At 37.9% G+C, this 14,244-nt stretch overlaps 1 protein-coding gene and 1 long non-coding RNA gene across 11 annotated transcripts in view; one reads left to right on the top strand and one right to left on the bottom strand.

Moving 5' to 3' along the window:
- The first annotated feature begins 60 nt into the window (after window positions 1-60).
- LOC310721796 lies at window positions 61-14,234 on the top strand. 3 transcript variants are annotated; one of them, XR_014532187.1, is made up of 11 exons: window positions 61-1,337; window positions 2,797-2,896; window positions 3,143-3,211; window positions 3,429-4,831; window positions 5,028-5,145; window positions 7,698-7,859; window positions 8,084-8,186; window positions 8,831-8,882; window positions 9,606-9,692; window positions 10,536-10,614; window positions 11,831-11,963. It is a non-coding gene; the product is annotated as an uncharacterized lncRNA (long non-coding RNA). The 3 variants fall into 3 exon arrangements; XR_014532185.1 differs by lacking the exons at window positions 8,084-8,186; window positions 9,606-9,692 and adding an exon at window positions 14,028-14,234 and having other exon boundaries at window positions 11,831-11,921; XR_014532186.1 differs by lacking the exon at window positions 9,606-9,692.
- Window positions 4,552-14,244, bottom strand: part of LOC310721760 (plexin-A2-like) — an 89,426-nt gene continuing 79,733 nt past the window's right edge. For all 8 annotated transcript variants that reach the window (XM_083533704.1, XM_083533703.1, XM_083533702.1 and 5 more), the window contains 8 exons: window positions 13,873-14,035; window positions 12,362-12,465; window positions 11,856-11,952; window positions 7,961-8,157; window positions 7,695-7,864; window positions 7,291-7,503; window positions 6,837-6,987; window positions 4,552-4,807 (listed from right to left, as the gene is read on the bottom strand). In XM_083533704.1, the coding sequence (XP_083389830.1) occupies window positions 4,712-4,807; window positions 6,837-6,987; window positions 7,291-7,503; window positions 7,695-7,864; window positions 7,961-8,157; window positions 11,856-11,952; window positions 12,362-12,465; window positions 13,873-14,035 (1,191 nt within the window). In that variant the 3' untranslated portion in view covers window positions 4,552-4,711. The remainder of the gene's footprint in view (window positions 4,808-6,836; window positions 6,988-7,290; window positions 7,504-7,694; window positions 7,865-7,960; window positions 8,158-11,855; window positions 11,953-12,361; window positions 12,466-13,872; window positions 14,036-14,244) is intronic.

The raw sequence follows: 14,244 nt of genomic DNA, 5'->3' as shown, positions 1-14,244 counted from the left end.
GATGTGGGTTTTAGGTTCTGAACCATGATCCTATGTTTGTTTCAGATTGTGCTGTTATTTTTATCAACAATGACCAATCGATAATCCATAACAAAACCACATTTAATATACAATTTGTGTATTTCAAGAATGTACCTAATAAACAGTGAGCTTATAGGATTTTTTTACTATTTATTTATTTTTATTAGCATTCGAATAATCTAGTAAATTAAATGAAATCAATTTTAAGGCAAGAGTATGGCCAAAGATGGCATATGGCAAAGAAGATCAGACTTATAATGACCAACATAATGTCAGTAAATGACTTCCTGACACTATTTTAGGTGTTAATCTCATTACATAATTTACTGTCATGTGAACATGAGATTTATTTCAGTCCTATAGTAACTATCCAAACCTTTGGTTCAGTATAAATTGAATGAACTACTTATCATTCTTAGTGCTCAGTTTAAAGATACATTAATCCAACATGCACTTCAACAATGCCTAAATTGGCAGTGGAGGATCTGTCAAATGCCACTGGTATTCAGTGTCATGGAATCTGCTAGACACATATTTTTATTAATAAGTCACATGACTGTTAGATGGTCACTTTTCATTTAGGCAGTGAGCTTTAGGCAAAGATTTATATTATTATTAATACTATTATAACATTTTACATCATTGCCACTACTACAGCATTCATTTATGTATAAAGGCAAATATAGGAAACGTGTATCTTTAGGATCAGTGCTGTATTCAAATCAGAAAAACTTTCTAACGTTAATATAAACTATAGACTGCAGTGAGATCTATTTTTAGAAGCACATGTTTTGTCCACAACCATCAGCACTGTGTTTTACTGTTTCACTGTACAATATGTGTTCAAACTTAAACCAAGTTTTCTTTTTTTGATTGGACTAAATTCTGTACTGTAGTGTATGCTGTCTACAGCTATGGTTAAAATATGTGCAGTACCAACACCATCTAATAAGAGAAGCAGCTCATATGACTTCCTGGAGCAAATCCTTGGATCAGCCTTAGGGAAGAGCTCAGATGCCACTGGTATACTGTTGCAAGGCTCTCGCAAGTCAAGCGTATTTATTAATAAACCGCATTAAAGCAGGCAGCTTTACAGTCCCCAGAGCCAAAGTGTGTCGTTGACAGGTGGCAGCTCATATAACCAACATAAATGTCTACTATAAAACATAACTGGCTTGACAGGACAGAGGTTTTCAGGACGGACTTGCAGTTATCCAGAAGCATTTAAATTTGTACAAGAACACTGTCTGCATTTGTTCTTCATTCTTGTCTCTACAGGTTATGAAGATTACTTCAAGGGTCTCAAACAATATGCTGTAAGTAATAATAAATAATTATCATTGTTCCTCATCCACCTAGGTTTTTTTTTTTTTGTTTGTTTGGTACATATAGGAGTGAATACTTGTATTTATTTAAATTGATGCACCATTGTGTTGTACAAGTCTGTAGTGTTGAGTTATTTTATTAGGATGAATAAATGGCCAATATATGTGTAATAAGCAAAATGATAATGTTTGTAAATATACACCAGAAATGTGCATCCTGGCGTTCCACAAAGTCTCCCAAAGCATCCAAAATAAAAAAGTCAACATGTAGTTCATTATAAGTGTTAACATTATTCCACTATCCTGTATATGGTATTGTCTTACATAATCATTATTTAAAAAATGCTTAATTTTCCTGTTGATTTATTCATTAATAGAGACTCAAAGCACTTTTAAAAGTTACTCTGGGAAAGGGCGTCTGCTGTAAATCTAAATGTCCCCATATTAAACACTTCATGACTGTTTTCTACAATAAACGCTTGTCTTTTCCCACCTGTGCACAAGTTTCTTTACTCATAGAAACGTCTTTTCACTGATTTCTATAGAAACCATCACTGATATTATTATTATTAAATCTACATGATCAAATGTACAACGAATCAGTGACTACTTGATTTTTAATACAGAGAATGCAATGTGCATATTATGTTGTAGCATTCCTACAATTGCAAAGGCAGTCTTTTTTTTCCTCATTGTGAGAAAGTTGACGAGGAAGTGCTTGTAAATGTGTTTTACCCCACAGAATGTGATAAAACCACACTGAAGGTACATCAGTGCAACAGACAATAACCTGCGTAATAATGAATAAAATCAGTATTAATTGCAGTACAGGGACAGCTGAGGATGATCTGAGCTGGAGACAAGAATACCAAAATAGTAGCACTAATGTTCATCTAGCTTGGTACATAAAGTTTACTACTCATATCATCACCTCCAAGTGAGATGTGAGAGAGAGCTAAATATAGCCAATGGATGTGTTACTACTGCTTATGCATTTATGTATGACTTTAACAGATACAGCTACTGCTTTATTTATCAGCCACTTCCATCAATCTCTACTGAAATTTTAACACCAATCATTCTGGATCATTCAGGCAGATTAATGTAGAAACAATAAACTATGAAGCATTAAAAAAAAAACAGGCTCTTGAAAGATTTTATTGCCATGTACCAGAATGTTTACTCTGTAACGGACTGAATGATCCAAGCGTTAAAGGCTGCTGACACTCAGCAATTTATACACTGTTTGGACAAAAGTTTGTGGACACCTTCCGATGTAGCTCCCATCTGCTATTATAAAAAAGCTCCACTCTTCCTCGAAGATGTTCTACTAGATTTTGTGGAGATTTCTGATCATTCAGCTATAGAGGTGTTAGTAGAGTCAGGTACTGGTGTAGGTGAGAAGGTTTCTGGGGTGCAGTCAGTGTTCACATTCATTCATGTTCTGTAGAGTTGGAGCTCTATAGCAGAAGCGCTTCCACTCCAAACCATGGACAGCAGATCTTCATGAAGCTGGCTTTGTGCACAGTGGTATCATAATGCTGGAACAGGTTTGACTCTCCTAGTTCAAGTAAAGGAAAAAATTTAAATCTCCTGCATCTGAAGACATTCTGTACCATTGTGTGATTCCAAGTTTGTGCCAGAATCATGTGTGGGGGAAAAAACGGGGGTACCAATACTTTTGGGCATATAGTGTACATTCGGTGTAATATTAATAATGCTGAACTGCCACAGATATAAACCAGCTGTTGTTGCAGTAAACAAACATGCATGAATTTTTTTAATTTTTTTCACAGCTTCACAAGTTCCAGCTTCCACTACATGAATCACCACCAGATCCTGCATGAGCAATTTAACAGAAATGTGTAAGTGTGCAACTCTTGTCTGCCACAGAGAGTCATGTCAGAGCTTAAATATATATCGACATTTTGGATTATTTGGTTTTATTAATTTATTGCCACAGTAAAAAGTATAATTGTAAAATAGTAATGTTTACTATTCACAGTTTAATTATGCTATAATATTGAGCTGTAAAAAAAAAAGATAATATACAGTCAGATTGTTACTAACTGAATAAAGCAGGGTTGTGTGTTGTGCGATACACTGTCATGAAGAACCACATGGACCAGACATAAAACCAGGTGAGAATAAGAACAACACAAATAAGGACCTGGAAAAAAAGAAAAACACAATGGAGCACAAGACATTGTTTAGAGTTGAATATAATGTAACACCTAATAAACCCAGACCAGTAGGATTTCACACTTCAGAATGATCATTAATAGACTGAACATAACGCTGATGGTTTTATTTACAACCCCATCTTATAAATCAGGTTTTGTGTTTGGCATGCGTCACGAGACCATCACCCACGTGAGAACATGAAGGTGTGTGTGTGTGTGTGTGTAAAATGACATTGGAAGCTCATCAGTACAGTGACTGAATAACAAGTGGCACAAATGTTGGGTTATTTCAAATATTAAGATATGACGTAAATTTGTATAAATATAAAGCGTGTGAGATACTGACATCCGATGCACGAGCCAGTAATGACACTAAACTCTTCTGAGAGAGGACATGTCTTGGTGGACAAATCCGGTTTTTTGTTTACATGTAAACAACACACATACACATAAATCTTAATTTCATTGTAGCAGACAGGACATTTGGTCCTAGCTGAACCCATGGTCCATACACACAGAGCTTATTTACTGGTGTAATTAATATTGATCCGCTGTTAAAGTCACGCCCACTTCAGTCGGATCCACGTTCTTCTTTACCTCGGTGTTTCATCAATTACAGACGCGAATCACACACTGACGCTAATATAAAAAATGTTTATGAAACAGACGCATAAATGCGAGCATATTTCCGTCATGCATAATGCAACCCCAAACCTAATTATCCCTTCCATAATCAAATTTGTATATGAAAGTGTAAAGGACAGAATCAATTATAATGCGCAGGCTCTTAGGGGTTTTATTCTGGCGTTTTTTTCCCTTTTGGGACAACAATCCTCGCTTCATGCAGTAGATGGCGCTGTTTATCTAATAACCTCTACTGTATGTGTCTTTCTCTCAGGCTGGAACAGGAGAGTCCGCGTGTTGTGCAGGTTAGATGAGAAACTATAAAAAAAACTGTAGTTACACCATTACATTACGCATTTCTGGTAACTGCTAGCACAAAAAGCTAGACTGATAGTTAGTTTGATGGTATTTAATGTCTTTTATTGGAATAAAGAAAAAAGATTTGTGATCCACTGAAACCTGGATATTGAGTTGAAAATGTTATGGCACCATGATTTGTCACCGTGACTCACTTTAGTTAATCCTCAGTTGATTAGAGTTTTTTTGTGAGATCTCAGATCAGCTCTCGTGGTCCATATCTGCAATGAGCTGCTCCAGTTTGTAGGCGAGTCTTTGTTTCTGGGCCAATGCGTCCTGCTTCAGAGTCTGCACTATCTGCACACAGCCACAAGAGGGCAGGTAAGGACAATAATAATAATAATAATAATGATAAATTTACCCTTTTTCTACATCCAAGTTTTACCAAAACAATATAACAAATTTCGAGCCTGCAATATTACATATTTAGAATATATACATGTACACATTATATATATATATATATATATATATATATATATATATGTGTGTGTGTGTTTGTTTATATTTTATATAGGAGCGATGCGGGAGTTACTGTGTTCTGTCTGCACATCTTCAGCATATACCTCATTGAATAAATATGAGCTGTGAATTTACATCACACATATCACCAGCTCCAACCCCAGCTGTCTCAAGTAAATAATCTCAGCCCTGTTTTCCTACAAATGTCTCAATAATAAGTCATGAACTGTATGAATAGAGAAATGATCCCGTGTATACAGATGTCCCTCTGATGCTCTTCACTCGATTCTACTTGTTGGGTTTTGTTCAAGAAATCCGAAGCACTCAGGAGGGTAACATGTTTCAAAAGCTGAACGTTTTTGGGTTGTTTCATCTAGATGTTAACAAGTAATCACATCATTTGTATAGACAGGTGCAAAGTCACATGATTTAATGTGGACAAGTTATCATCTCGAAGAAACCTCCCATAAGAACATATTTCTGACTCTCCCTGATAGCTGAAACACCTGTAAGCATGTTTTTAACCCCATTAAGCCTGACATATGAAATAATTAACAGAAAATGTTATTGTTTATGGGGTCTTTAAACAACAACAAAGAAATTGATTACCATTTATAAATGTGATTTTTTATTTATTTATCATATTTGATACATTTGGCATTTATGACAATTTGCTGATTACAACAATGTGCATGTACTGTATATTATTTGACATTTTTCTTCTCTGAATTGGTAAATATAACATAGGATAATGATAATTATTTGTTTTACTGAAAAGCTAAATATTAGCAAGCTAAAACATTAGATTGGATGTACAAATTACATAAGTATTTTATTTCCACTACTATGGAATCAGTTAAAAATGATTCTAAGATGACCATTTCATTTTTTATTTGTTTAATAAATAATAAACGTATTTTGTGGCAGGAATAATGCAGATTGCATCATGAAATGCAATACATTGATGACTAAGCTAAATTACCTTATATACCTGCTGTATCATATTTGATACACATATTTTCAACACAATTTTACAAATTATTAGTAGTTATTATTATAACATTTTTATAGGATTATTAGTAGTGACTTCAAAAAAGTACATATTCCTATTAAAAAAAAATCAGTAACAACATTTTACCACAACTTTTTCAAAATCTGTAAAGATTTCCCTGCTAAAAACTAGCAAGTCAATTTATGAAGGCAGCCATATTGGAAAAACCTGCCTAAAGCCTGCTATTGACTGCAGAGCATAGATAACTCCAATAGGGGGCAGAAGGCAAGTCTCTGATTGTATTCAACAGGTTTTTGAGTCTCAGAATCTAATGTATCAAATATGATACACTTGGCATTAAAGGGTTAAACTGTAACTGAATGAACAGTGCAGACATTAAAGGTTATTTAAATGGATCTCCCTTCAGAGTGCCTCAGATTTCTTCAATAACACCTCATTAATACATTTCCAGCAAACCCAAAGGCTTGATTTCTCTCTGATGGGGTTCACATTGGTCTTTTCTGAGCACTACAGATGTTGACTTTTCTGCGTGTCCGTGTAAAGTCGGCGTGTAAAGTGAGCGAGGACTTTATGTCAGGTAGAGATCAAGGCCAGTTAGACCTCATGGGAGCTCATTTACCGTGACACGAGCCGGTTCTGTGTTTCACAGTGTGCGGTGATGTGTCTGAGTGATCAGAATCTAAAATCCTCTCCCTATTGATTCGTCATTTGTCCTTAAAAGGTTTCATCTAGAACCCTACAAAAGTTAAGTATGGCTAAACCCTCAAAGAAGTCTTCTGAATATCTACATCTTGCATCAGGGAATAAAACAGCATGATGGTGAGTTTAGGCCCGATTTGACGTGTTCCTTACCTCTTGGCTGTACTTCCTGATGTAGGTGTAGATCTCGTGCAAGGCGCTCAGTGTGTGGAAGTCATGCGAATGAAGACGTGCCTGTTCGGCCAAATACGCATTCATGTCCTGATCACTGATAGACGGCAGACGGCTAATATCAGCGTAGTACCTAAAAAACTTGAGACTGTTAGTTTTCAGAAGCAATGAGCTTCAGAGAAAACATGAAATATTACTATGCAGAGCAACAATCAGTTATCCAGTGATTATCAGTTATCCCACAAAAATGTTAATTACCGCTAACGTGAACTAGACTTAAAAATATCTTCAGTACGGTGTAATGTACAGTCACGATCACACGATCAAACCAGAACACAGACATATCATTACTGAGGACTCCTGTTTGTTTACGGACAACTGCATTTCAGATTTAATTTGTCAGCTGTTTGCCTTACACACACACACACACACTCACCGCTCCACCCAGCTCTTATAGTGCGGGATGTCTTTAGCGTAGAGCAGTTTGTTCGAAGGCGAGTCTTTGCCGAGACGATGTTCTGAGGTCGAGCACGAGTCCATGAAGGTCTGAGCCACTACAGATAAACAGGCGTCTGTAATGCTGCTCTTATGGATGTCAAAGACAAACTGAGGGTTTTTGATCACGTTCACCCAGAAGCGCAGAGGGAGGCTGCATGAGAAGAGTTCAAAGTGAATAACACTAACATTTAAACAGCTGGTTTAATCCTTACTCTAGTTACAGTACAGGTTCTGATGATTAGTGCCTTCCAGTCATTATTATCTCCTCAACATGTCACCCTAATGAATTATGATACCCTAACGAGCTCTGTATTGGTTCCTTGTTTTCTTGCCGTGTCTCACCAGTTGCTCTTCCATGTGTGTCGGACGTCAGGGTCGTGGATGCCATGTTTGTCTGCCTGCTCGTCCAGGAAGTCGAACATGTATTTAATAGCGAGTGGGAGCGCGCTGCCCCGATTCACTGTGCTGAAGAGAGTCTCGAACAGATCGTCCACAAACTTCTGCAAGGTGCCCTGCAGAAACATGCATACAACAGCTATTATAAATATTTATCATTACACTGTGTGTGTGTGTGTGTGTGTGTGTGTGTGTGTGTGTGTGTGTTTGACCTTGGTAGCCAAAAGGCGGGTCAGGTAGATCTCAGACACCATCTTGCTGCCGCGCTCAGCTTCTTTTTGGTCTCCATGCTCATGGTTCTTGACCAGATGCCAAACTTTAACACCGCTTTCCAGATCTGGAGTGATCATCGGCACACGGGAACGTGAGAACTCTGGACTGCCTGCTGACACGGAGCGCAGGACTGCATCTGAGAGAGAGAGAGAAAACAGCTGTAATGTGTGTGTGTGTGTGTGTGTGTGTGTGTGTGTGTATATATATATATATATATATATATATATATATATATATATATATATATACACAGGTGAAGAGGTGAAGTGCTGTATGTGTAGTAGTATATATATATATATACTACACATACAGCACTTCACCTCTTCACCTGTAGTAGATACCAGTATTATCTCAGTGAGCATCATCACCTGTGCACTGTGACCTTTTACGGTCGCTACATGCACGAGTGCTTTTTAGAAACCTTGTGAAGAATTTTGACCTTCGTTAGCTTTAAACATACACACACACACTTTATTAAGTATAAAATCAGGCCCGTTGATCAGTGTGAGTGTAGCGCGAATGAGTTTATACTAAATAAAAAGAAAACGTTACCAGTGAAATAGAGAGAGAAACAGACAGATGGTGAGAGAGAGAGAGAGAGAGAGAGAGAGAGAGAGAGAGAGAGAGAGAGGTATCCAGTGTACATATACAACTCAGATTTTTCTAGTTTTTGGTTTAAAATGATTAATAAAATTAAAAAAGAATGAAGAATTTTTGTACCATTTCATTAATTATCATTTAATTTCAGTATGTAAAGAATCTGGTGTGTTTATGTAGAACATGTGAAACTTGCAGTGTCTCATCCTCAGGCTATTTGCCAACAGGGATGAAGAGGTTAATGATACACACAGTAAGATTTTGGTAAGTACACACACCCACACACACACACACATATATACAGTAGTTCACTCCCTAATTAACCTCTGCTTCCATCAGCAAATTAGACAGTCTGAACTCTCGTCCTCTTTCCTCCTTTGCATTGAGCAGCTCATCACATGAGGTCATTCTGCAGAAACTTCTCATCCACACCGCAAAGTCATCGCACACTTTCACACTCATTAACACACACACACACAGGCACACATGCTTATCTCACAATAAACTCCTCTGCAATAAACTTTTCCAAGAGACTCAACAGCTTTATGTGAGATTCATCTCCTGCCAGACAGCGTGTAAGTTATAAAATACTTAAATGAGTTCTGATGGGTTTAGAAAAGAGAAAGGAGATAAAACAGCTGTATTAACACTGATATTAACCCTTTAAGCTCTGCTTAATCATGTTGAAAGTCTCTCCCTCAGGCTGGGTGGAAATGTATTAGCTGGACTAAAGTACCCATTATATGTGAATGTGTATGTTGGATGAAATGCCTCCCCTTTAGATAGATGCCTCCTGCTGAACGTTTCTCAGATAGTCTCCTGATTAAGTGTGACCCTGACTAGGAACCTTACATGAATGTAATGTTGTCATGTAATTTACAGTTAGGAATATAACTTATTTTGCATATTAATATTAGGTAACATCATTTTGTTTTGCATTACAAAAGTATGGAACAGTTTACGTTTAAAAGTGTGAAACGGTTACAGGTCAGGTGAGTTGGTGAGAAATGCTGTGATGCTACAGACATATGAGACATATCTCCATCTGCAGGTCTCACATTTCTGCATAATAAGGTGATCTGACCATGCTAGCCATGGGTCTCTTGAGTTCTTTTCATAGTGGTTCCCTTGGCAACAAGCACAGTGTGTTCCTTAGAGCATCACACATTCAGACTTCTGAACTAAAAATTACAAATCTGAATAAAGCCGGTTACAATCACTAATACCGGATAGTTTAAAAACTGTTGGAACACTTAAGAGCAGGTAAATGTTTCACTCACAGAACAGAATAGATGCCGCTGACCACTAAATCAAACACTCCTGAATTTACACTCACACACAGAATTATGAAAACTTATTCAAATTTGTATTGTTTTTTTTGTCCTACATTGTTGGATCTAGTTTTGAGTTTTCTGTGTTAATCTGCTCTCTGATCGCTGTTCAATCGTCTGGTTTATGGTTACGGCTCTCAGCATGGCGCACATTTCAGATTTCTGCAGTTCATTCGTTACAGTGATTAAATATTTGTCCTGCAGTAGGTTTAGTAATTTCACCGTCTCATTGATACACATTTTATAGAAATAATAATCAAATCATACTGAAAAGAAAGAGTTATGATCTCCCTGCTTTCTGCTGTACCATGTTTTCTTTATTTTTTTATTTAAACAGAACATAGTGGGATTCATGCTACAGGTTATAATTTTAATGTGAGGGATATTTCCAAATATATATGTGTGTGTGTGTGCCTGTGTGTGCCTGTGTGTGTGTGAGAGAGAGAGAGAGAGAGAGAGAGAGAGAGAGAGAGAGAGAGAGAAAGGGAGGATAAAATATGATGCTGAACAGTCAGTGGTTTTAGCTCTAAGGCTGTTGTATATTTTTAACTCTAATGAGCTGTGTTCTGTGTTTGTTTCTCTCAAGGTGAGAAAATCCATCTTCACTCAACTGTAACCCTCAGCACCCTATCACGGACGTATTATACAACATCTTGGGGCATCAGGTATTAATAATAATAATGACACCCCTCCCCTCCTAATGTTTTATACAGGTGTCATACGCTGATTTCATCAAATAGTACCAGTCTAACACACACACACACACACACATACACACACTTCTTGGAGTCTTGGGGACACAATAAAGTGTTATATTCCTTATAAAGGATTGTGTGTGAAGCTGCTTTCAACAAAACACTGTTTTATATACAAATTATTACATTTTATAAACACTACATGGCCAAAGGTTTGTGGACAACTGACTAAAGAAATTATATTTGTATAGTGCATTTAACAACAAACATTGTCTCAAAGTAGCTTTACAGAATAAATAGACTATGAATAGAAATGTTAAATATATACATCAGTCCCTATAGGTTTTCCCTAATGAGAACGCCAGTGGTGACAGTAGCAAGCAAAAACGACTTGAGCGTTCCATAATTGTTGTGGTTATCAACTGTATAATGATGGACACCTTGAATGCAAAAAACCTTCAGTGTTCATGTGGAACCATTTTAAGGAGTAGATAGTGGTCTCCATTAAGCCATAAGATTGCCATGTGCTTTTTGAACATCTCATTCCACATTAAGTCCTCTTTAATCACTGTTATAATAAGCTCTCCACTCTTCTGGGAAGATGTTCCACTAGACTTGGTGGAGATTTTTAGAGATTCATTCAGAAACAAGGGTGTTAGTAAAGTCAGGTACTGATGTAGGTGAGGAGGCCTGGGGTGCAGCCAGAGTTTCACATTCATCCCAGAGATGTTCAATAGGGTTGAGGTCAGAGTTCAAACAAGATCTTTCACTCTAACGCATGTAAACACACAGGGTATTGTAATGCTGAAACAGGTTTAGATCTTCTAATTTAGATGAAGGGAAAATTTCATGCTACCACATCAAAAGATGTTCTATAAAGATACTGTGTTCCTCCCATTTTGTGCTAACAGTTTGGGGTTAAGAACCGTGTGTGTGCAAAAGTCGGGTGTCCTAATACATCTGGTCTTATAGTGTATAATATTTATTATTTAATTATTTATTTAATTGCTGAACATTTGAATACAAAAGTGATTAATTTTAGTCTGTTTATTATAATTATTTGTATTGAGGGAAAGAGAGAGAAAGAGGGAAGAATGATCTTTGGATTAAAACAGAAAGAAATGGTGTAATCGTTACTGCTTGATGTTTTTCCGTCATGTGGTTTAACAGCGTGTTTCTCCTGCAGGACCAGACGAGCAGCAGAGACTCACCGTAACGGCTGAAACTCCGCGGGAAGCTGGCCGACGTCGAGATGTTGTAGGAGGACATCTGCTTAGGTACCAGAGCCACCACACAGCGATCAGACACCTACACACACACACGCACACACACACACACACACACACAATCAATAAACTGTGGAAAGTTCGAAGTGAATAACTGAATATTCTCACTAAATACACTGTGTTTTACGACACTCGAATCAAACAAGCATTATATAAAACCTGTAACAACTTTTAAACAAATTAACCTGGCTATAAAAATATATATATTAAACAGCAGCTGAATTTACATAGACCCATTTTAAATTATTACATAGGGTTTGGCCTAATAAGGTCACATGATTGAGGCTTATCCTGATCCTCTGCCTGTGTTAGTTTTTGTTTGCTAGCGTGGCAGTATAGTTAGCGTTATGGACTCCTTTATGTTATTTTTATTAGTCGTTATTAGTCGTTAGCTGTGTTAGCGTCAGTGAGTGTGGACAAGTCGAGTTGACCTGATAGTGCAGGAGTGTGTTGAGTCGTTTCCAGTCATTTTCGATTTTAGTGGTGATGTCCTCATCCTGTAGGACCACACGTGCCATGCGGCCCTGACGCCATTCTGTAACAGACACGCACAAGCACACACAAGCACACACACACACGCACTTTAAAACTGTCAGTAGTGATCATGTGACTATTCTAAAAATTCAAGGAGACGCATACATACAGCCTGTGATCTAGATTTTAAAGCACACACTCCAGGATACCTGACCTACTCTGATCTAGTGTGACACACACACACACACACACACACACACACACACACACACACACACACACAGAGTCAGAGAGGACTGTGTGTGCATCTAAAATTCATCTCTATCCCATAACAATCACTTCCATATTAAATAATTAAGGCCGGTTTGTCCTTCACTGCCATCAATAATCCATCAGCTCCGAGCCGCTCAGGAGGAAACCAGCCGCCCCTCATCCCCCCACAACGCCACACACCGGCCCTCGATCCCAAGACCTCGTCTCCTCAACACACTTTATTCCAACTAACTCCTAACTCTGTCCACTTCCAGCTCGGGTCAGAGTTATTTTACTTTTTAGACTTTTTAAAATTCGAGCTGTGACACCAGCATGTTGAGTCCTTTAACATCTCCACACGCCAACATGTGGTTCCAGTTCCGGGTTTTTATTTTCGCCTGATTTCCCTGTCAATAGATTTTGGACCCACGTTTGCATCTCTAACAGGTTCACTTTATTAACTCGTACGCTGAGATTTTGCACTTGCACCACCATAAACTGAAGGCTTATATACTTCTCTTATCTGTTAGCTACATTATCTTCATAGGTTCAGTACAGAATAAAAGACGCGAAACATCACCTCGTACCCTGAACATGATATGTAGCTGATGGACAACATTAGGTATAATGAGGACACTGTGGAAATTAGATTTTATTTGGCTAAATAATCAGTTTAGCGGCTCTGTGCCGGGGCTGAAGCCTACAGAAACGCCTCCTGTGGTGAAGAGGAACGTTTCTCACACAGAGGAACATCAGGAACTGTGTCTGTGTTAAAGAAGGGCTTCCTGATTAATAAAGAAGAAAGACTTGTATTCATAGGAGATGACAGGTAGGTGATGAAATCAGAAAGCTCTCCGTCAAACACTTGACTACATTTGTCCATTTGCTCCAGGATTCATTCTCATGTTAAAAAAAAAAAGAAAAACACTTAAAAAGTCATTCCTTTATACAAAAAATAAAATAAAGATTTTTTTAGAGAAACTCTAATGAACAGCAGATGATGAACAGTCTGCTTCACTAATCTAAATGAATTTGGCCCTCATTCTTTGTTCAAATTAATGATCGCGCCTAACAATCTGTCCTTCCATCTGTCTGACTTATTATACACATACACACACACACACACACACACACACACACACACACACTCACACACACACACACACACACACACACACACACACACACACACACTCGCACAGAATGTGTGTGTTACCCAAGTCCACGTCCCCTGCGCGTGGTCTCTGAGAGTAGGGGACGTTCTTATAGATGGCGTCAAGGATTTTCTCCTTCACCTGCGTGATCGTGTCACAGTTTAACACCTTCACCACCACCTCCATCCCCCCGTTCTCCTGATCTCCATCCACACAGCACAACGTCTAACACATAGACAGAGAGAGGGAGGGAGAGAGGAAGGAAGGAGGAAAGGAAAGAAGAGAAATTAACAGAAAGTGAGATGTGGAAGAGCGAGAGAGAAAATAAGAGAGAGAGACAGACAGAAAGGAATAGATGAGCAGGAAGAGTGAAAGACAGAAAGGGGAAATAGAGAAAACGACAGAGTGAGGGAGTGAGAGACGGAGAAAATCTA

Source organism: Silurus aristotelis (genome assembly GCF_946808225.1).
Source record: "Silurus aristotelis genome assembly, chromosome: 28".
In the NCBI taxonomy this organism is placed as follows: Eukaryota; Metazoa; Chordata; class Actinopteri; order Siluriformes; family Siluridae; genus Silurus; species Silurus aristotelis.
This window is presented reverse-complemented; position numbering and strand designations above follow the sequence as displayed.